This window comes from Xyrauchen texanus, chromosome 12 (assembly GCF_025860055.1).
Source record: "Xyrauchen texanus isolate HMW12.3.18 chromosome 12, RBS_HiC_50CHRs, whole genome shotgun sequence".
Lineage (NCBI taxonomy): Eukaryota > Metazoa > Chordata > Actinopteri > Cypriniformes > Catostomidae > Xyrauchen > Xyrauchen texanus.
The window spans coordinates 23,205,106-23,228,618 of record NC_068287.1 but is presented as its reverse complement, the minus strand read 5'-3'; the positions used below and the strand labels follow the sequence as shown (position 1 = coordinate 23,228,618).

Genomic DNA, 23,513 nt, shown 5'->3' with positions numbered 1-23,513 from the left:
CGTGATTAATGCATTGAACAATTTTCACATTAGATTCTGACATTTTATTCAATACCATGCAAGTGCTGAACACTGGTTGGAATAGGGTGAAACTTTTGGGATGTGTCATTGTCATTACATTGAAGCACACACCTCAAACACACAACAGCCATTCTGTGTAAATGATCAAGTGATGAAGAGAGGACCTACTAACATAAAACAAACCAAGATGGGACTTGTGATAAGCCACATTCAGACAACACGCTGGAGTTGAGCATCAGCATTTCCACAATTTTACATTCCAAACAATTCTGATGAAGTGAACAAAGTACGTACTAAAAGCAAAACAAGACGTTCTCTCCAAGCGCTTTTCATGTGGAGTTCAAAGCAGCAAATCATGTAAATGAGGATTCACGATGGCTGCAATAAAGTGGATAGCCATTATTAATATTGAAAAGGAAGAGGGTTTAAAAAGATGTAATACCCATTGCAATGAAAACACAAACTACAGGGATTAGATATTTCAATTAGTTAACTTCCCATTTAGACTTTGGAAAATGTTTAATGTTACTTGAATTAGTGTCTTTATACTGTGGATTGCATTGTTTGGAAAAATTTTATACAAAATTATTGTATATATTGTTTTATTTTATTTTCTGAGAAGGAACTAAATTCATTTAGACAGGAAAAGTCAAATTTCAGACTTTCCAAACCTGCGATTAATCGAAAAAAAAAAACTTAGAAAAATCATGAGATTAATTGCTTTAATCAACTGACAGCACTAATTATAATTAAATAAAAATACACCACATTTAAAATTAGAGTATCATGGTCACATTTTATACAACTGCCTAAAGTGTAAGAATCTGAAAATTGTATTAAATTGTATTATGTGTAATTTTGCAATTGTCCTGCAGGTATCTACTGTATATAAATCTATGTCCTTACGATGCTCTTTAGTGCACTATGATTTCCACAGGACACGTAGATCTATGACAATTTTTCAAGTAAACCATGCTTTTGGGAAACAGCCCATAAATCTACTATGATTCATGAACAATTATTTCTATGATCTACTTAGGCTTACAATGCTTTTGGGAATCAAGGGCTTGATTTTGTAGTGTGCAGCCAGTGGACATTTTTTAATCTCATAGATTATAAAGAACCAAGAACTGCTAAGCCATTACATTTATAAAGTTAAATGTAAAACAAATGAGAACTTTGAGCCGAGTGGCTCTTTTAAATTGTAAGCGCTTTAGGTACCAAGAAAGTTGTTCGTACTTGTTAGTAAAATATTTTTGCAGTTGCTGTTAGTATGTCATAGGTCAAAGAATGTAAAGATCAAAGATAATTTTGCTAAAATGTCAGATGTAATATGACAAGGACTGTATTTATACTACACACCTGCATAATTAAAGAACATACTTCACCAGTTATTACATTTTTCATAAAATTAAGTACATACAATTTAAGTAGGAGAACTTGGATGCAGCTTCAGTAAAGGTGTGCACACTCACGTGGAGCAGCACGCATGGGCTAAATATATCTCTTGCCCCAAATTTATCTTCTAATGTGCAAGCAGAAAGAAAGAGGAAATCAGGGAGACAAACACACAGGTGAAAGGAAGAACTGTGTTTGACTGTTACAAGGGGTCAATGCAGAGTTGCAAGAGAAGCAGTGGCCAGAGAAAGTGAGACAGATATGAAGATGGAAGAGAATGGCACACTTCCATGACTGCAATGCAACAGATTTTTGTGATTCACCCTTTAAAACAAACATGGCTACCAGCCATCATACAAGAGAAATGACACTGCCATCCTGCCATTAGCAGAATGCATGAAATGCTAGCAGAAGTTAGTGTATCAGATTATCCTGTTCTTAAAGATCTGCATAATTAAATCAGGTTACATCAGCAAAAATAGAAAAACCAGCATTGCTTCTGTCAGATTACAAAACACTTTTAAACTCTCTCGTCACACCAAACAAGAGTCTTTTATCCTCAGAATATGTATACTTGATTGAATTAGCTAAATTTGTAACTGATATTCAACATTCTCGTGCAGTATATGACCAGAAGTACATAGACACGCATAAACTACACCACTGAGCACTCATTAGGAACACCTGTACACCTACTTATTCATGCGATTATCTAATCAGCCAATCGTGTGGCAGCAGTGCCATGCATCATGCAGATACGGGTCAGGAGCTTCAGTTAATGTTCACATCAACCACAAGTATAGGGAAAAATGTGATCTCAGTAGTTTCAACCGTTGTATGATAACTGTAACTGCTGATCGCCTGAGATTTTCTAAAGTCTCTAGAATTTACTGAATGGTGAGAATGGTGAAAAAAAAAAAAAAGCATCCAGTGAGTGGCAGTTCTGTTGATGGAAACGCCTTGTTGATGAGAGAGGTCAACAGAGAATGGCCAGACTGGTTTGAGCTGACAGAAAGTCTATGGTAACTCAAATAACCACAGCAAATGTAGTGAGCAGAATAGAATCTCAGAAGGCACAACACGTCGAAACTTGAAGCGAACAGGCTTCAAGCAGAAGACCACGTCGGCACTTTATTAGGACCACAGTGTTTCTAATAAAGTGCTCAGTGAGTGTGTGTTTGTTGAGTAACAAAATAAATATTCCAGGTTCAGTTTAAGTTCAGCTCAATCAACAGCATTTGTGGCATAATGTTGATTACCACTGAAATTAGTTTTAATTCATCCATCGGGTGAGGCACTTAAAATAGAAGTGAATGGGGCCAATTTTAGGAAGGTTTAAAGGCAGAAATGTGAAGCTTATAATTTTATAAAAGAACTTGGATAAATTATTCTGTTAAAACGCATGTATTATTTGAGCTGTAAATTTGTTACAGGGTTTATGGTGTTACATTGTCATGGCAATGAAGTTGTAACATTTTTAATAATTTTACATAGAAAAGGTTAGTAAAGGATTTTATCTCACTAAAATCATGTTAACATGCAAATTTTTTACGTCTTGTGGCTATACTTTTGAAACAGTGAGTATTTTAATGTTTACTGATTGTCTCCTTTAACTTCCATTGTAAGTGCCTCACTGTAACTCAGATATTTTGCTTTTTTAAAGAAAAAGAGATGCAAATCAAAATTAATTTTGTAGCAATAAACATTATCTGATTGAGCTTATATTGAGCTTATATACTGCATTGAACCCAGGACATTCTTTTAATATTCCATCTCCATGCTCAGACTTAGGGAGTTTCTTTTTAATAGTTAGCTATTGGACATGCATGTCAAAACCATTGACATTACTAGCAAGTTGGTTATTTCTAACTTTTCTAGGAAGGCTTTCCATTAGATGTGGGAACATGGCTACAGAGATTTGATACCGTTTAGACAGAAGAGGATCAGTGAGGACTGGCACATACATTTGGTGATCGGTCTTGCCTAGAACTTGTCATTCTGATTCATCCCAAAAGTGTTTAATTTGGTTCAGTTCTGGGCTTTGTGTTGACCAAACAAGTTCTTCCACATCAGAATCTGTAAACTGTTTCTAAATGGACATTACTTGCACAAGGGCATTGTCATGCTGGAACAGAAACGGCACCTTCTCAATACAGTTGCCAAAATGTTGGAAGCACACAATCATCCAGAACGTCATATGCCATTGTAGAACTTAGATTTGTCTTCACTAATATCACTGGAAAAGCCAAATCTGTTCATTAGGAGGCATCCACATCCTTTTGCCAAGTATTGTACATTGGAAGACAATATGAAATTAAAGACTAACATTTAGACCCTTTCATCTGAGGATATCATGCTATAGTACGTTCTGTCCCTGTGAAGCAGTGCTATTAATGAGCGTTGTATCGCAGACTCAACGTTAGCAACTACTCTTCAAGGCCACCACAGTGCAGCCTGTGGGAGGGGTAGGAGAGCAGAGCCTGAGGGGCGGCACACATGTTCAACACACGTTCTGTGCTCAAACCATCCTCGTGCTCTTCATGCATACCAATCACAGCAGCCCTATACAGCGTCAGATTGAGAGGAGAGCTGGAGTAGAGAGATGAGAGGGAGGAAAAATACATTAAATATGGAGGATGCTGAGGGATATAAGATAGTAGATGAATAAAAGGAGAACAGAAAGAGGCCATGTGGAAAGATTGAGATACACAGGAAGAAAAGGAATGGGAAACAGCATTCATAAACACAAGAAAGAGATGGATATGAGGTAATAGGGCCTAACATTTGGAGAAATGGTTAAAGAATTAATGCAAATACTGGATTAGAGAAAAGAAATAGAGGTTGGATGAGCCCTGGTAGAAGATGAATAAAAATCAACACAAACATGTAAGCCACAATCGTGACCATATCTATGACTCAGTAACCATTAGCACCATCCAGAGAAAGCAGTCCTCTTTGACTGTCCCACACAAGCTGTTACATAACTTTCTTCTGCACAAAGCACTGAACAGTATTCACTGAGACTGGCACTACATGGTGCAAGAACATTTGATTTTGACTAATGAAAAGCATTTTTAAAAAAAAGCAAAAAAGTTTGGAACAATGTACAGATTTTGCTCTAATGGAAAGAAATTGGTACTTTTATTCACCAAAGTGGCATTCAAATGATCACAATGTATAGTCAGGACATTAATTGCGTGAAAAAACACTATTACATTTGTTTTAAATTCCAGAAATTCTTAAACTGCTTCAAAGAGTTCTCATAAAAAAGCATCCATGTGCAGCAATGACAGCTTTGCAGATTCTTGGCATTCCAGCTGTTAGTTTGTCCAGATACTCAGTTGACATTTCACCCCACGCTTCCTGTAGCACTTGCCATAGATGTGGCTGTCTTGTCGGGAACTTCTCACACACCTTACAGTCTAGCTGATCCCACAAATGCTCAATGGGGTTAAGATCCATAACACTCTTTTCCAATTATCTCGTGTCCAATGTCTGTGTTTCTTTGCCCACTCTAAACTTTTCTTTTTGTTTTTCTCTTTCACAAGTGTCTTTTTCTTTGCAATTCTTCCCATAAGGCCTGCACCCCCGACTCTTTACTGTTGAACATGAAACTGGTGTTGAGCAGGTAGAATTCAATGAAGATGTCAGCTGAGGGACATATGAGGTGTCTATTTCTCAAACTAGAGGCTCTGATGTACTTATCCTCTTGTTTAGTTGTACACCTGACCTTCCACATCTCTTTCTGTTCTTGTTAGCGCCAGTTGTCCTTTGTCTTTGAAGACTGTAGTGTACACCTTTGTATACCATTTTCAGTTTTTTTGGCAATTTCAAGCATTGTATAGCCTTCATTCCTCAAAACAATGATTGACTGACGAGTTTCTAGAGAAAGCGTTTTTTTTGTTGTTATTTTTTATTTAATATTGATCTTAAGACATGCCAGTCTATTGCATACTGTGGCAACTCAAAAACAAACCCTAAGACAATGTTAAGCTTAATTTAACACACCAAATAGCTTTCAGTTGTGTTTGATATAATGGGAAGGGATTTTCTAGTACCAAATGAGCAATGTTGCATGATTACTCAAGGATAAGGAGTGATGGCTGCTGGAAATGTTATGAATGAATGAAAACCTTTATTGCCCCATGGGGAATTTGTTTTACACTCATGGGAACCACAATAAACATAACCACAACAAACATAGAGCAACAATAACACAGCACATAGTGACATAAAATTATCAATTCGACAACTTAAGGAATCAATAGATAGATATATATTCAATAATACGCATCTAAAATGTTCAACAGCTTAAAGAATCAATAAATAGATATGTATTCAATAATAAACATTTAAATAAATCTATGTGCCCATAGATGATCCATTTAATAATTGAATGCTCCTCGGCACAAATGATGTAATATGTCGTTTAGTTTTTGTTCGGGGCATTCTAAATGGCCTGTCTAGATTTGATCAAATAACTTTTTTCAAATAGTGATGGTGCTGTTTTTTACATCAGTAATGACCTGACTATACATTGTGATCAGTTGAATGCCCCTTTGGTGAATTAAAGTACCAATTTCCTACTGAAACAGCAAAATCTGTACATTATTCCAAACCTTTGTCCGCCAGTATACTGGTTGTTCACCAAGCTTATCAGAGAATTTTATTCTATTATAAATAAGTATTTCCAGTTCAACAAATCGTAACTTTAAAAAATAAAATGCAGTATGATGTAACATAACATGCATTACATATTTTCCAAAAATAAAACATATTCAATTTACATATTATTGTATACTTCTTTCATTTTTATTATTTTTTTATTAAAAAAAATATTATTTAAATATATTCATATAAAGATTACAAATAATAATAATTTAAAATGTACTATTATGTCTTCATCTGTGTCAGAAGTCAAACATTTTACCATTACAGTGCAATATTTGCCACCTGCATTTGATTCTCAGGGGCATTATTATAAGGGCATATTTTTCTAACTCTATAAAAAATAAACTGTGAGTCTTCCTTTTAGGTTAAATACTTACATTTAACCAGTTCATTAACAAGAGATAAAAATGCATTAATAGGCCTATAGTATATTAATACCTATATGAGGTGTTACAAATAAAAATCAGAGGAATTATTTGTTAGGAAAATTGTTGCCCCAACATTTTAAATGATATTTTTGTCCCAAGCCCCCTTAATTTCTGACCCTTGTCTATAGGCACATAATATGTGCCTTTGTAGAGCACTTTGAAATACCATTGTGTATATGAAATGTGCTATATAAACAAACCTGCACAAACTTGCCTTGAAAACATGACATTTATAAATAAAACAAAAAACATGTGCAATAGTATAATACATATATGTTGTTTGTCTTTATTTGCATCAGTAATGAGTTAAGTTTGATTTTGTACTGCAGGAGTGAAGGTCTCCAGAGATGACTCTGCGCCCAGCATTAGTCAGATAAAATCAACCCATTTGTCACCACTGCTTACTCCTGCATACTGCTCAACATGTTTAGCAAGAAAACAGTCACAGGAGCTAATGCTGTTTAAAAGTACATTGTGACAACTGGATGAGCTGGCATGGGCTTTATTTCAGATTATCCGTGTGGTGTCATAATAGAAAATAACTGGGTTCTAAAAGAAAACTATCCTGAGAAGGGCACAAACTCATTCCAAAACAACATAAATAATTAATCTGGATCTCCGTACAACATCACAAGGTCTACCTACATATCAAGATTCAAGCAGAGTAAGGTTTTCATTACTGCCGTCTAAAGTGACCATTGAGACTCATTTTAAATGTCAAAGGGCCTCACAGTCAGTTCCTGTGGATTAAATTGAATGTGTAAAAAAAGCCAATCAAACATCTAATTAGCTATATAAAAGCACCTGTCAACCAAGAATGGCTGCACAGGGCTAAGCAGTACACAGAGCAGAAACATACTGTTATCTACAGCCACTGCTATGGTCAACCAAGAGCACCAAAATGTTTTACAATCTCAAGCATTCATAAACAGAAAAAGCTTCTAAAATTAATTCCCAATTTAAACTAGCCAGTCGGACAGACTGAATGCCCAGTATGCTATTCCCAGCCTGATCCCATGACATTTACGTCCAGCAGGGGGCTCTAAAGCGAGAATTATGAAATTGTGTTTTAATCAGACAAGGTTTTTAAGGTGAAATCTAAAACTTTAGGTTACTTTCACACTTCACTTTAATTCAGAGCATCCTTGGCTTGGTTCTAAGCTCCGAGTCCAAAGTCCAACACTCTGTCAGATGAGCTTCCTCGCAAACTAATCATGTAGGAATAAGAGTGTAAATGTAAGTGGGTCTATAATACAAGCATTAAAATGTATCGACCATTTCAAGATGGTTTATGGAAGTGACGTATTTATGTTCCTTGAACATTTCTTGCACCTTGACCTCAGACTCAGTCTGTGTTCTAAACGGGATAAATCATGATAGCCATGCTGTAAGATCGCCTCAAACTGAATTTCCAATACAAATGACTTAAAAGTGAGTTCTGAATGACACTTACTTTTGGGCCCCATGCCTTTTAGCCTTTGAAAGCTCTCAGAGTGGATGGTAAAGTCTTCGAAGGGAATAGGGCATAGGAGGTCATCACTTTTGAATGAAACACAGCTCATTCAAAACAATAGTGCAACGCTTCATTCGCAGTGACTTCAACACAATTAACACTGCTAACTTTAACAAGATTGACAAGATTATTAAAATGTCAACCATGTTGTTCGGTGGCTGGATTTTGATTTAATGGAAATTAAAGTGTTTAGATCTCAGAAAAAGCAACAACAAATGGACGTATGAACCCCTGCAATGAATGGGAATGTGAATAAAATGCACAGTTAGGTTGCCTATTCCCAAAATAGCAATAATTTTGTCAATGAGTTTTTCCACACAGATTCCAAAAAGGCTGTTACATTTTTTCACCTTAAACCAAACCCAAACCCAAGTATAACTGAAAGGAAAGGCCTCCTCAGCATATTCACATTATTGGATTGCCATGGCGACAAAAAAAAAGAGCATTTTCACAGCCATTACTTGTGCTGGACATGTTGTGCTTTCATATCTAATGACATTAGACAGCACATTCCAGGGGTCAAGCTGTCTAGTGCATCTAATTTATATATATATATATATATATATATATATATATATATATATATATATATATATAGAAACATGAGTAACTAAAAAGTTCCACTGACAAACACAGCATGGCCCAATTGGGCAGAACAATAGGTCTCTGTAGATCATTAAAGGATAATGAGGATTAGCCAAAGCAATTGTGATTCCTCTGTGATTATGTTGTTTGTTTTTGTCACGCTCTAAATACAGGCAGTTACTTGAGCAGATAAACTGAACTGACAGATCAACTAAATGATTTACCTAGACAGGGAGAAAAAGAAATGACTCAATTTAGCAATGACTCATCAAATAAATCCTCTATTCCATTGTAAATTATTTCAGTGGATACTTAAGGATTTTCATGGTTACATAGTTATTATCAAAACTGAGGATACAGGGTAGCCTAATGCAAATGTTTTAAATATATAGATATTCAATCCATTGTTTATTTTATATATATATATATATATATATATATATATATATATATATATATATATATATATATACACATCACATACACACAAATACTGTATACTGTACATACAGTATATGTACATATATATATATAGAAAATAAAGCCAAAAACAATATTTTAAGCCATGTGTTACCAAGCATATGGGGAAAAATTTGAAATGTGCCAATGTGTACTAAAAATATTTCTATAGTATCTGACATGCTTAAATACCATTCAGCAATGATATGGACACACCTCGGAGTGAACAAGTGATCTAATTTGAAACAAACTTATTAACCGAAATGTAATGTCAGATGGAATACATAAAAATTAATCTTGAATGATAAATTCATTTAATTAATTCTGTGAATCACATACCTTACTGTAACATTTTGTTTGTCCTGGTCAACAAGACAGTTTTAACTGGCATATTGTGACATTAATTGACATGTTCCTGGTATTAAATGTAAAGTTAATACTTTTTTGTATAAAATTAATCTCTAAAAAGAGAGATCATATACAGATCATAAAACATTAATTGCTAAGAATCTGTAAGTGACGCCAGATGACATCACAGCTGATGGAGTGAGGACACAGTTGTCTTGGTTACCTGGTGAAATTGTCATTATTAAACTATAGCAAAATATGCAATAGCTGCTACAGCATTACAAACGTTTGACCCCAGTAGTGTTTATTGATTAGAGGATATGAAGATATGTGAATATACCAACCTGTTTGCACAATAACATAAGTGAAATACTTTACTGAAATATTTCCAGAGATTACATGGTGTGATGTAGCCAACGGAAGTGTTGTGCAGTATTTATATTAGTCATTTTAAACGTTGTTAGAATAATGGAATTATGAAATTTACTATGTAATTAGAGCATCTTACTTCATCTCTTTGGCCGAACTGTAGACCGAGGTCCACGAAGTGCTCAATCCGAATATAGCCGTCTGCATCCTCGTCACACACGTCGAAGACTTCTTTAAGCTTTTTTAGGAATGCCAGCAGCTGTTCTTGATCGGGAAAGACATTGCCATCCATCGTTATGATTATGCGCTGTTAAACGCGATGTATTAGAGAGACTCGGCGTCTATCCGTGCGTTCATCATCATCTCAGCTCGCGGTGGAGCTCAGCCTCACTCAGCGCTCTGACATCAGCAGCAGCATCACGCTTTCAGTTGGAACAAACCATTTGCCCAGCCTGAGGAGGGGTCACACTTAATAACTTAGCGCTTACCTGTTGTTAATGAAGGAAAGAGCGATAGATATTTTGTTTGACGTCACAACAAATGATGAGGATGGCCAACATTTTGTGAGCCCTAAACAGATTTTCAAAATGGGTCCCCCACACTAAACCAAAGACATCTAACATCAATAAGCAAGCTTAAAATTGTTCAAATAAACAAGTATATTTATTCAAATTGGGTAGCTCAGCCAGTATTGATGGTGACTGCCACCCCCTGGAGTTGCGAGTTCGAATCCAGGGTGTGCTGACTGACTCCAGTCAGGTCACCTAAGCAACCAAATTCGCCTGGTTGCTAGGGAGGATAGAGTCACATGGGGTAATCTCCGTGGTCGAGATTAGGGGTTTTTGCTCTCAATGGGGTGCATGGTAAATTTTGTATGGAGAGTAGCATGAGCCTCCACATGCTGGGAGTTTCCACAGTGCTGTACACTGTAACTCGTCCATGACACAAAATTTGAGTGCAGAGTCTACACAAATGGTCAGAAATGTCAAAACAACATAAAAATGTTATGTTCACTTGATACAAAAACAAATATCATGTTAGTTTGACGTATTTTTTAACGTCAAGTCAACAAGTTTTCATTTTTGAGTTAACTGTACTAAGATTCATTAAGCACATATAACCTAATGTGCTCAAGTTCAATTAACAACAAATACATTGTGCACTTAGCATATAATTTAAGTCTACTGATGTAGTGATTTTGTTACTCAATAAAATGAATATTTCGTTCACTTCACTTAAAATTATATTGATATTTTCGATTATTCGATTCCTGGCCCACATGACTCCACATGCCAAAGTGTCAGTGTCTACCAAGTTGCTACCAATGGCAGGTTGATTTTAACAACAATTTCTGCATGATGACGGTCTCAATAAAGCTCATTTGGTATCTTTGGAGTGCCCGTTTTGGGAAGAGGTGTTAATATAATGTAATTCTGTAATATATTTTGTCTTAAATGAGATCCAAACTGTAATTGCCATAACAGTTAAAATTCTAAAGGTAAGATATTTCTGTAATACGCCCCCTGGATGCTGATTGGTCAACAGCCGTGCTTTATTCATGGTAACACATAGCTCTGACCTCTTCAATGAGCTTCTATTCATATTACTCAACAGCACCCACAGCTGACAGTTATTTTTGTTGCCAAGCAACATTCTGTTTACTGCCAGGTACTATTCACCTTATTCAGTCCCGCCCCTTTTCCACACTCCATTCTTCCAAAAATCTTAGTTCCTGTGTGTATTGAAGCTACTGAGAATAGTCAGACAAAATGGATTACATGTGGGAGCACAGAAAGTATTTTTCACCAAGAGCTGATGGTGTGAGTTTACAGCATGTGAAAATGCCAGTGAGGTGTTTTTTCTGTCACTCTAAAAATTTGTTTTTTCAAACAGCCAGGGTGGTAAATTGGACGTGGCAGATCACACTCAGACAGCTATGCACACTGCATTTGTACTTTTTAAAATTAAATTTTTTTAGAGGCTTAAATGTGGAAAGTTGTAAATGGAATATAAAATACACTTTCACATGTATGTGTGTGTATAAATATTTGCACCCTTCCCATCCCAGTTTAATGCTCAAAAAATCTGCTAACCTTATATATAACAATAACATGATGCGTGAATGACATGAGAAGATGGTCAGAGGTGTCGTACGAGATATTTTATTTGACTTTGTGTTATGTTTTGGAGTTTCATGAGCACAAAGGCATATCAATACATCCACAGTGTGAAGGTAGGCTATTGTGTATTTGTGAATGAAGTACTGTTGTTTTAAAATCTCATTGCTCTGCTTCTAGTTGTTATGACATCCCCTGAACACTTTCAAATATGCTTTTGGCCACGCTATAATCTGTAAATCCACTTTACTAGCTAATTACACTTTGACATCAAGACCATAGATATCTATTTAAAACCGCTAGAACGGAAGTTCCGAGACAACATTTTCAAGATGGCCGCACGCTAGTATCTCTGCTGCATAAGGTGAATATTTTCTGGCAGGATGCATTTAAAGATTAATCTTAACATTTAATGAATATTAGTGTTCTGTATAAATATTTTTACTATGTGGAGACCCTTTTATAAAAGCAATAAACTCATATAAACTGTGCCATATTGTGAATATATTCATGGCTGAAGGGGTTTCAGGCATCCTGCTGCACGTTATGCCAAACAACGCAGTTAAGCAGTGTCTATATTCACAATATAGCATGGCCTCGAGTGCTTTATTGTATAAATACAATTTGCACATAAGTGTATTATATAGTGTATTAGACACTTAGAGATAGTTCACCCAAAAATGAAAATTCTCTCACCATTTACTCACCCTCATGCCATCCCAGATGTGTATGACTTTCTTCTGCTGAACACAAATGAAGAGTTTTAGAAGAATATCTCAGTTCTGTAGGTCCATACAAAGTGTATGGTGACCGGATATTTGAAGCTCTAAAAATCACATATGCAGCATAAAAGTAATCCATAAGCCTCCAGTGGTTTAATGCATGTTGTCAGAAGCAATATGATAGGTGTGGGTGAGAAACAGATCAATATTTATGTTCCTTTTTACTATAAATCTCCACATTGACTTTTAAAATGTGAAAGTGGAGATTTATGGTAAAAAAAAAAGTACTTAAATATTGATGTTTCATATCATATCGCTTCTGTAAGGCTGACATCAAGAGGTCATAAAAGTCAAAGAACTCTGCGAGAACCAACGTCATAAAACTCTCACACAGATGAACATCTCCACCCAAGATAACACTCCTTACTTGCTAAGGACCATACAACGCAAATCCCATTTTGACCTCTATCTCACCTAAGGGCAATTTAGAATGACATCCTTTTCTGTAATATAAGAGGTTTTCTGTTCATACATGTTTGATATCATTCAAGAGGTTGCAGTGCGACTGGTAAGGTGGTCTCATTCCCTTTTCAGAAAAACCAAATCTCCACTAAGATTTTAGAACTTAACAAAATCATGCACTCTATTAGAGACATGTCCCTCCCAAATCTCCCACAGGGACCACATGCTGTATGCAGATTAGGTATATTCTTTGTAAGCATCAAAGGACCTAATCAATCACAAGTTTCAAAGGTCTTTGCCAAATGCTGTATAATTCTGGAGGTCTGTCCCATCCCTGCCTGTATGTTAATGAGGTATATCCCCAGGACTACCAAACCCAACCACTCCCCAAATTCCCTTGTTCATGGTTTGGGTATTTAAGGAAATGTGACACATTGCTCAGGGCTCTCTGTAATCAGACGATCCCAAACAGTTTACAGTTTGTAATTTATATCAGGTCATTGCAATTCGAATTTCTTATGTTTTGATAAAATGTCTAACTTTGACTTATCACTGTCTAATTGGAATTGATGAATTGATTATGTTACCTGGTCAATAAATTGTAAACATTTGATTTATTCTGACTGACTCTGAAATTACTTTTCCCAAACAGATTAAACGATTCGTATGTTACCGCAAGTCTGCGTCAGATTAGTGACGACTAATATTTGGCATCGATTCAAGTGTACTTGGTTTGCAAAGACAAAAAGGGAATTTCCGTTTAGAACAGCAAACGCTGCTTGACCAATCTAAATCCGTGTGTTTCTTACCTCTGTTTTAATTTGATGTTTCTCCAGATAAGTGCACGTGGGAAACCACGCATGGCCAATCCAAAGCTATTATAAGAGAAGTTATGTTGGTCAACTTACATCTGTAATAGTGGCCGTGACCTCTACTGAAGAAAACGTTAAGTAACATTCAAGTGTGTGCAATTCCATGGGGCTATACTGAAGTATCTTTGATTGTGTGAACGTGACTGATCTCAGGTATATAGCGATTACCTCTGTTTGATGATCCAATACTGGCCGCTTGTGATCGTGAGACCCGCGGTGTAGAGAAAACACGCGAGGACCTCAAAGCGACATAGTTTCTTAATCTAAACGGGTAAAAATATAATTAAAGGAGTTAAAAGAATAATCAAACATTCACTCACTTTTAATGATACTCAGATATCATTAAAAACCTTTTTCATTTTGGAGTCAGATGAAATAAGGAGGTAATACATAAGAGAAAATGTATTTCATTTAATATTGTTGTGTTAGCGTACAAGAAAGACAGTAACGCGCAGAGACCTTCACCCGTATTATTAGAGACCGTCATTGGACCGATAAACAGGCTTACACTTCTGAAGATATAGATAGGAGTCTTTTGGACTTGTGGAAAGTGTTACACATCTGGGATGGCATTGGGATGGTGAGTAAATGAGAGAATGTAAATTTTTGGGTGAACTATCTCTTTAAGTCACTTTATTTACACCCCTCTGATGGCTGACAGCAAACAGAAACTGTTGGACTCCGACTTACATGGGATGGATATGAGGAGAACAGTGAAATTGGCAAAAGAGGGACTCAAACTCAGGTCACCTGAACTGTAAATCATCTGTCATATTAATGTGGCCACAGCCATTCCTTAACACATAACTGTCAAATTTACATTCTTATGACTCCATTTCTTTTCTTTGACACTTATTTAATTAAAATTAATATTACATTTTTTTTTATTATTGTTTTTAAAGGTTTCATTGTCCTATTGTCATGCATATAGCCGGACTGTGTGGCCAGTGCTATTCACTCTTAGTGCAAATAATTATTTGGCTACACTTATCCCGTGGTAAGGGGTCCCCTGGTGGTTACAGGACACTATGCAGCCACCTGTGTCACTTAATAAGTAGGGACAACCTGAGGACGGCTTTAGTCTGCTCTGATTAGTTCACAGAATTGACCATTTTGGATGATCTCCGAATCAAAGCATATGCTATTGAAAACAATATTATTATGTTGGCTCGACAATGCCAAGATACTTTTATTTTACTGACATGGTTTAGGATTTTACCAAAATTAAACAAACCCATACAAAGACTATTTATCTATCTGACTGTTAGTTAGCTAGTTTAAAGAGGCCCCATTATGCTTTTTGGGATTTTACCTTTCCTTTAGTGTGTAATATAGCTGATTGAGCGTGTAAAATGTCTATAAATTTCAATGTACCAAGTCCACAAAAAAGGAGTTACTCTCTCCCACAGAAAACACTGCTCCTGGAGTGCCTGGTTTGCAGTCCAGCCATTACTTCCATGACTTTGCTATGTCACCGTTTAACACATTTGCATAATGTCCACCTAAAGGCTACTTCAGTTATGGTAAGATACACGGTCCAAGCAGTAGACCAATCACAACAGACTGGGCAAGCTGACCAATCAGAGCAGACTGGGCTTTTTGGAAATGGGGCTTTAAAGAGGCAGGAGCTAAAACAGAGCGTTTCAGACAGAAGGTGAAAAGAGGTGCTGCAGCAATGTACAGTATGACAAAACAAAGTGTTTTTTTTTATTTTTATTTTAAAGCATGTAAACCTATTCTAGTAAACCCCCAAAATAATATTATGAACCTGTAAATGAGCATAATATGGCCACTTTTGCACAAGGCTTTGTCAAGCCAACATCAAAGTTTGTATTGACAGACTTTACCCATCTAGTTATATTAGAGATGCACATTTATGAATGGGACTGAAATGCAAACAATATAGTGGTTAAAATTACAGCAGCTACTCAAACTGTCAGGTGCGCATTTTCAAACCATCTGAACTTGGAACAAACTTAAAATAGAAAATATCCATATCCCCTGTTTGAGTCCATAGTAAAATAAATAAGGTCAACCTACAATTTTTTTTAAAACAAACTATTTATTCAATAGACATTGTGAAAGAAAATAAAAACATACAATCTTGTGGAAATTAAATGTTTAAATTTGAAAACAACATGAAAATAATGGTCATGGCCCACATGCCTCAGTCTGTTTGTATTATCTGACTCTCATCCAACATTCTCCACAATGAGTCGGGGCTCCAGAAGAGAATCCCAACGCTCAGTCAGCTGCAGTAAAGACATCAAAGACAGGCTTGTTTTAGCCTACCACAGCACACACACACTTGTACAAAGAACTGCCCTCTTTCACTTTAACAATTTAAAAGGATAATCAGAAAGCAACAATTGTGTGGGATTGGGGGATGGGTTTAAAATCCAAACTACAAAAGAGAGGGTTTAGAGCTTTGCCAAAGAGTGCCTGCATTAGCTCTGTCAGAACAGATGCTGAATACGTTATAAATGGAGTATGCATTCCTATCCTTAAAAAACTTGAGTATTGTATGTGTTGCCTTCATTACATGTTCCAATTATGATTTTGTATTTTAATTCACACCATATGTGCCTAGGGCAAATGTTGGGGTAAATAAAACATAAGACCTGTATATTTGTACCATTTTACAAAGAATGGAGTCTTTACCACACCCCTTGTATTCCAACTGTGGTGATAATTAGCCACAAACACTCTTCACGCCAAAATAAATTTTTAGCCAAATGATGATCACAGGAGGAGCCTGCAGAAAATATCTAAAATCTTTTCACATAACCTCACCAACAAAATAGCCTTTACACAAAGGCCAATTTCATTAAGTTAAATGCATATGACTGTTACGTGGGCAATGCAATTATAACTGTTGAAAATTATAAGTGGACTTTATAAAACATGATGAAATCAATATACAGTGCTTTGAAAATGTATTTGCCCCATCCTGATTTCTTCTGTTCTTGATTCTGTAAATTGTTTAAAAATTTTTATAAAACCAAACATAAAAGACAATCTGAGTGAACACAAAATACAGTTTTTAAATGATGTGCTTAGATAGGAGACAAAGGCAGGCCTACACATCGTCATAACACCTGATAACACAAACAAATGGTGCAAAAATCAAACAAAAGGAGTCCAAACAGGCTACATATCCCATCAAGCCTTGCTCATTTTACACCTAGGTGTGAAATTCTGAAGGATCGAACTCTCAACTCCTATTGGATGAAACGCACGACAGAACGTGTCCCTCAATCATGAGGTCATCGAGAGATTAAAACTCACTAAGCTCGCTTCCAGCAACAGTATGCGTCGCGATCTAGTTGCAGCCCTGCTGCTCCCAGGTGTAGCCTCGTAACCCAAGGAAGTAACGCATGAACCTGAACATTGGCTATACAATCTCCATCTTGCTGGACAAACCGAGATTCTCCATGTTCCACCGAGCATGCTAACGGATCCAAAGGAGACCGCTGAGCAATCCGTGTCTCACCCTTTTGCCTGCAGAAGTGAAGAAATATGATTTCTCTTCCTTCTTCAACAGAGTCGACTTTGCTGAAATCTCCGCCAACCCGCCAATAATTACCCACCGTACCACCGTTCGAGGAACAGAGTCGGAGTAAAACGACGGACAAACACACATTCTACCCGCGTCCTCACTCAAGTAAGAGGTTTATGTCTGGGCAGAGATAGATTAATATAGTGTTATTATTTTGTATCAAGGTTATTGCTTCTCCGCTCATTGCTGCTAATAATACTCAAGGAATTACTGTTACTACGAATGAGATTTGCTGTCTTGTTGTCCAACCACATTGGTCTGTTTGTGCATACTCGCCATCGTGGGTGTGTATCCATTAAAGAACCAACGACCGCGACAGATGGATTACATTCACAGTGTCTTTGAGTGATAAAACTAATGGTTGCTGTCTCTTCCATGATCTGTTCTCTCGCTCTCATACTAACCGCACGCACGCACGCACACACGCACACGCACACGCACACACACAACCCCTCTCAAGCATACCAACACACACATTTGGCAAACAGATTACTTGGCGATAGAGACAAGCTTTGTCCCCAAGTTATCATATTAGCCAAGACACAAGTTAAACAGGCAGATACCATCAACAAGTCTCTCCGCTCACATTCTCTGGCCAGAAACCTCAAGTGACATACTCTCCACGAGAGCCACGCCCGCCATTTTGTGCACTCCTCTTCTCTCCCCCTCCCAGATTCAAATCTTCATTATTTTCCTTTTGAGTATTGATGTTCTCCGGACGTCGATTTTCATATGGGAACAATCCTATATTGAGTTTATTAGTCTGTGGTTCCAGGGTGGTTCCCCAGCAATATTAATCCTTATTAATATTCTATTGATTTTGATCATTGATAGTTGTCTTTAATAATTGTTGATTGGAAGGATTAATAAGTTAATGTTGATTCTATTCAATGTTCTATTTATTTTAATAATTAACTTTGATATTTATTAATTATTGCTAATAACCAACCCCACTCCTGAACGAAGCCCCAACAATGATAATGTTATTTGTTGAAGAAAAAAGTAATCCAATACCAACTGAGTTGTTTAGTTACTAAATACCAAAATTAATTAAACATGTGTTCAGCTGGACTAGACACACCCAGGCTTGATTACTGCCAGTCCTGTTCAATCAAATCAACACCTACATAGAAATTTTTCAGCAGCAAGAATTTGGCTAAAAGGTCTCATTCAGTAGCACACTATGCAAAGATCTAAAAAAAACAAAAACAATGATTGAATGAATGAATGAATGTTGCATTTATATAGCGCTTTTTCTGATACTACACTCAAAAGCACTTTACACAGTGACCAGGGGACTCTCCTCAACCACCACCAGTGTGCATCATCCACCTGGATGTGAAGGCAGCCATAGTGCGCTAATACACTCACCACACACCAGCTATTGGTGGAGAGAAGAGAGTGGACGGATACAGATAATTAATGGATGGGATTATTAGGAGGCCATGATGGATAAGGGCCAATGGGGGGAATATGGCCAGGACACTGGGGTTGCATCACTACTCTTTACGAGAAGTGACCTCGGTTTAACGTCTCATCTGAAAGACATTGCCTTTTTACAGTACAGTCTCCCAGTCACTATACTAGAGCATTAGGACCCACACAGACTGCAGGGTGAGCACCCCCTGCTGGCCTCATAAACATCTCTTCCAACAGCAACCATAGTTTTCTCAGCAAGTCTCCCTTCCAGGTACTGACCAGGCTCAACCCTGCTTAGCTTCAGAGGGTAACCAGTCTAGAGCTACAGAGTGAAATGGCTGAGGAAAAAGGTGTTTGAAATGCATCAGTCTTGGAAGGGTTACAAAGCTATTTAAAAAGCTCTGGGACTCCAACGAACCACAGTGAGATCCATTATATGCAAATGAACCTGGCACATTAGTGAACCTTCCCAGAAATGGCCGACCTTCCAAAATTCCTCCAAGACAACAGCGATGACTAATCCAGGAAGTCAAACAAAGCCAAGAACAACATCCAAGGAACTGCAGGCCTCTCTCACATCAATAAAGGTCACTGTTCATGACTCCACTATCAGAAAGACACTGGCCAAAAATGGCATCCATAAAAGAGTGTTGAGGTGAAAACATTAAGGCTTGTCTGAATTTTGCCAAAACAGATCTTGATGATCCTCAAACCATTTAGGAGAATGTTTTGTGGATGGATGAGTCAAAAGTGAAACTGTTTGGAAGGCAGGGGTCCCATTACATCTGGTGTAAATTAAACACAGAATTCCACAAAACAAAAAAAAAGTGATCAAAAGAACCGGAGAAAGTACATCTCTGAATGGCTCAAAAGAAGAAAAAATTAAGTTTTGAAGTGGCCTAGTCAAAGTCCTAACTTGAACCTGATTGAGATGCTGTGGCAGGAACTCAAACTGGCAGTTCATGCTCGAAAGCCATCCAATGAGGCTGAACTAAAGCAGTTCTGCAAAGAAAAGACTGATCTACAGTTATCGGAAGCATTTGGTTGCGGTTGTTGCTACTAAAGGTGGCACAACCCTCTATTAAGTTTAAAGAGGGCAGTTCATTTTTCATATAGGTGATATAGGTGTTGGATAACTTCTTTGCTTCAAGAAATAACATTATCATTTAAAAATTTTATTTTGTGTTTACACAGATTGCCCTTGTTTTATGTTAGATTTTGCTTTAATTTTTTAAACAATCAAGTATGAGATATACACAAAAACAGAAGAAATCAGGATAGGGCAAAGACTTCATCACAGCACTGTACATGATGTTTTACAATGATTTATGCAAAACTTGGCTGGATCTCTTCAAATTACACTATTCCAGTACCCTTCTGAATACATTTAAGGAGGTAATAAACAATCATGGTATTGGTGACTATTACTATATAATGGCAGTACATTGAATACCTGTGATCCATGTGTGACAGCATATTCCACTATCTCAGATCCATCAGGGTTCTGATATACCAGGTCAAATTTGCCAGGTTCAGCTGGGGCTAAAAGACACAAATACATTATTGCTGCAGAAGGAAAGAAGCAATTTATCAAGCAGCTAAGAAAGGCGCTGTCAATCTCCAGGTATCAAATTTGTATAATTGAATGAGTTGTGATACCTTGAGGTTGTGAGAGCAGTTCTAGCTCCATCATCTTTGTTTGAGGATTGAATGCAATTATCTTCCCTTCCTAAATGAAAACATAGCACTTAAGATTATTTTAGAACATATCCATAATACCATTTACATTACAGAGGAATAAGAAAATTTGAATGAGCTTGAGAGAAATGGCTTTGAACTAGGGATGCACCAAAAAAAAAAATAAATAAAAAAAAATAGTTTGGCCAATACCAATTTTAACAAAAACTATAGGCTGATGACACAGATATTCTGCCACTTAGCTTATTTTGTCATCAGATCACGGTTTTACATAGGAATATTTAAAAATGTATCGAGCGGTACCAAAGCATTTTGGATGTTTTCCCTCATCATGTAGCCAATAGTTAAGTGCCGCTTTCACAACAGTCACGTTCGTTTATGCCGTTTTTTCCCGCATTAATGGGAGAACAAGAAAGAATAAAGATTAAATATGATCTATATGTTATGGGTATGTTCTTAGAAGTGGCAACCCTTCTACATATTGTGGCTATTATTATTTCTGGATTGTGCTTTGAATACACAGAGATTTTACAGTGAATATCTGTGTTTTCGTTCTTATTACTGATAAGCCACTGGTTTTAATTTGGTCAGTAATTGGCCAATAAATATTGGCAGCAGATATATCGGTGCATCCCATCTTTGAACCTTACTTTATAATCAGACACCTCTGGTGTGTAGTTTTCTGTCAACTCCAAAAGCTGTAACAGAAGAACAATCAAAAATAATTCATGAGTACATCTCCATGGAAAACTGTTCACATATTTGTAGTATGACAAAGCAAATCAAAGTACTACAGAAAATGGAGCAGAATTATAAATGCAAAAATGTAGAGAAAAGTGATTTATTTTGTTTGTTTGTTAGGAAGTGCCTTTATTAATTAAGTGTTTGTGGAAGAGGTCTGTCTTGTGTTGGTTCTTGAAGGTTGTGTTGGTCTCAGCAGATTGGGTGGAGATTTGAAGCACTTTCCACCACAGAAGGTAAGAGAGAGAGTGAGTCATACCTTAAAGGCAATCATTTGGCCAACCGCAGGGGGAGCTGCCAGTAGTGGTAAAGTGGTGTATTCTCGTCTGGGGGCTGGTGCTGGTGGATTCTACAAGAACACACAAAAGGAACTGAAGGGTTAGTGCTTATGCTAAAGTAAATAATAATAAATAAAAAAAGTTGTGTATGGTTCACCCAAAAATGAAAATTCTCTCATCACATACTCATCCTCATGCAATCCCAGATGTGTGTGACTTACTTTTTTCTGCTGAACCCAAATGAAGATTTTTAGTAGAATATATATAAAAATCTTGAAAGAAAAAGTATTACACATCTGGGATGGCATGAAATATACCTTTTAGGTTAATAGCCTTATGCTAAATAAACTACCATCATCACATTCATCTTACCTGTATAATAAAGCTTTCATTGATCAGATCATCTCTCGGTTTCGGCTCGCCATTCTCATAGTTGTAATCAAAGTCTTGTTTAAACGGTGTTCCCTTGGCCCTACTAAAGCCTCCTCTCCCATTGCCTCGGTTTGCACCCCGACCTCTGCCCCTCTCCTGGCCTCTTGTGTTTCCTCTGGCCCTGCCTGCTGCCTCACCATCACTAGGCCTCAAACCAGCAATATTCAACCCCATTCCATGCAAGTTCGGTTTCTTAATCACTAACTCTATTTCACTGCCGCTGGAGTCTGAGCTGTCTGCCTTGTCCTGGGGCTTTTTAGAGATGGAGGCAGAGGTAGATTGAGCTGCACAACTCTGTGTGGTTGGTGAGAGTTGAGTTGTTGGTTGTGATTTCTTAGCTAAAGGTTTGACTTGGCTGGGTGATGATGATGATGAGAGGGAGGAGGAAGAATCTGTGGAGCTTGCTCTCTGTCGAGGTGTTCTAGGTGGAATTTTAGAGTTTGTAGAGGTGGATGGTTTAGGCATAGCAGGAGGTGTCTGCACAGGAACACTGCTTTTGCAGGTGGATGGTTTAGCCTTATTATCAGAAATGGATGAGTCTGATGATGTGATTTCTTTCCGTGCAGCTACAGCAGGTATCTTGTTTGCACTTGACTGCTTGGGTTTAGGTTTTGGTGGAGGGGCCTTACTTGGAGACTCATCTGCACTGCTGTCTGAAGAATCTGATGTGAATTTGTGATGCTTTGTGTTTGTTTTGCCACTTGGTTTTCTGTTGGTTGTGTTAGAAGCAGGGGCTGTTTGGGTCTTTTGTGGTGTTGCAGGTTTGTTGACAGACTGCTTATCTTCCTTTTTCTTATGTTTCTTCTTCTTCTTTTTGTCTTCCGCTGCTCGTGCAGAGCCATTGATTTGAGCATCTTCATGCTTCTTTTTCTTACTTTGACCTTGGGTGACACAGATTTGCATCTCCTCTTCTCTCCCTCTCTTCTTGGTCTTTGAATCGTGAATTTCAGTTTGTTGGCAGGCCTCAGCTCCATTAACATAAACAGGACTGGATACTTTCACCCTATCAATAGTGATGGAGAAATACATGTCAACATAAAAGCATTTAAAAGACATAAACGTCCATTACATTATCATGAATGCAGTGCTTACCTTATACTGTCATTGTCACGCACTATATAGATGTTTTCTGTGGAAGGCAGGTAGCAATCCTCAATAAACAGATCTAAAATGGTTTTACGGCTGAAGCCAAATTTTTCCTTTACTATGCTGGACAGATCTGCGACAACTCGACATTTGTTTAAGTCCACCAGCAGCCAGCACATACGACACTCGGGTGTTGCAGGAGGAGGATAATCAAAGAACAATCGGACCCTGATGGAGTTGAAACTGGAGGTGGCCATGCCAAAGCACTGTGTGAAGTTCTCACAATGAGGGTTACACACTGTTTTAAACGAAGACGAGCTCAGTCGCACTATGAT

The 23,513-nt window shown here is 37.3% G+C and overlaps 2 protein-coding genes across 2 annotated transcripts in view; both read right to left on the bottom strand.

Moving 5' to 3' along the window:
- Positions 1 to 10,171, bottom strand: part of rab11fip4a (RAB11 family interacting protein 4 (class II) a) — a 68,695-nt gene extending 58,524 nt beyond the window's left edge. Inside the window, exon 1 of the mRNA XM_052139472.1 lies at positions 9,932 to 10,171. Coding sequence (XP_051995432.1) covers positions 9,932 to 10,084 — 153 coding nt within the window. The 5' untranslated portion in view covers positions 10,085 to 10,171. The remainder of the gene's footprint in view (positions 1 to 9,931) is intronic.
- Positions 10,172 to 15,719: 5,548 nt separating this feature from the next.
- Positions 15,720 to 23,484, bottom strand: coil (coilin p80). The gene is made up of 7 exons (XM_052139518.1): positions 23,185 to 23,484; positions 22,033 to 23,095; positions 21,642 to 21,731; positions 21,292 to 21,339; positions 20,603 to 20,672; positions 20,397 to 20,485; positions 15,720 to 16,217 (listed from the first exon to the last, which is right to left on the bottom strand). Exons 1-7 carry the CDS (start codon positions 23,433 to 23,435, stop codon positions 16,158 to 16,160), a joined length of 1,671 nt encoding a protein of 556 aa, XP_051995478.1. The 5' UTR covers positions 23,436 to 23,484; the 3' UTR covers positions 15,720 to 16,157.
- Between the last annotated feature and the right edge of the window lie 29 nt (positions 23,485 to 23,513).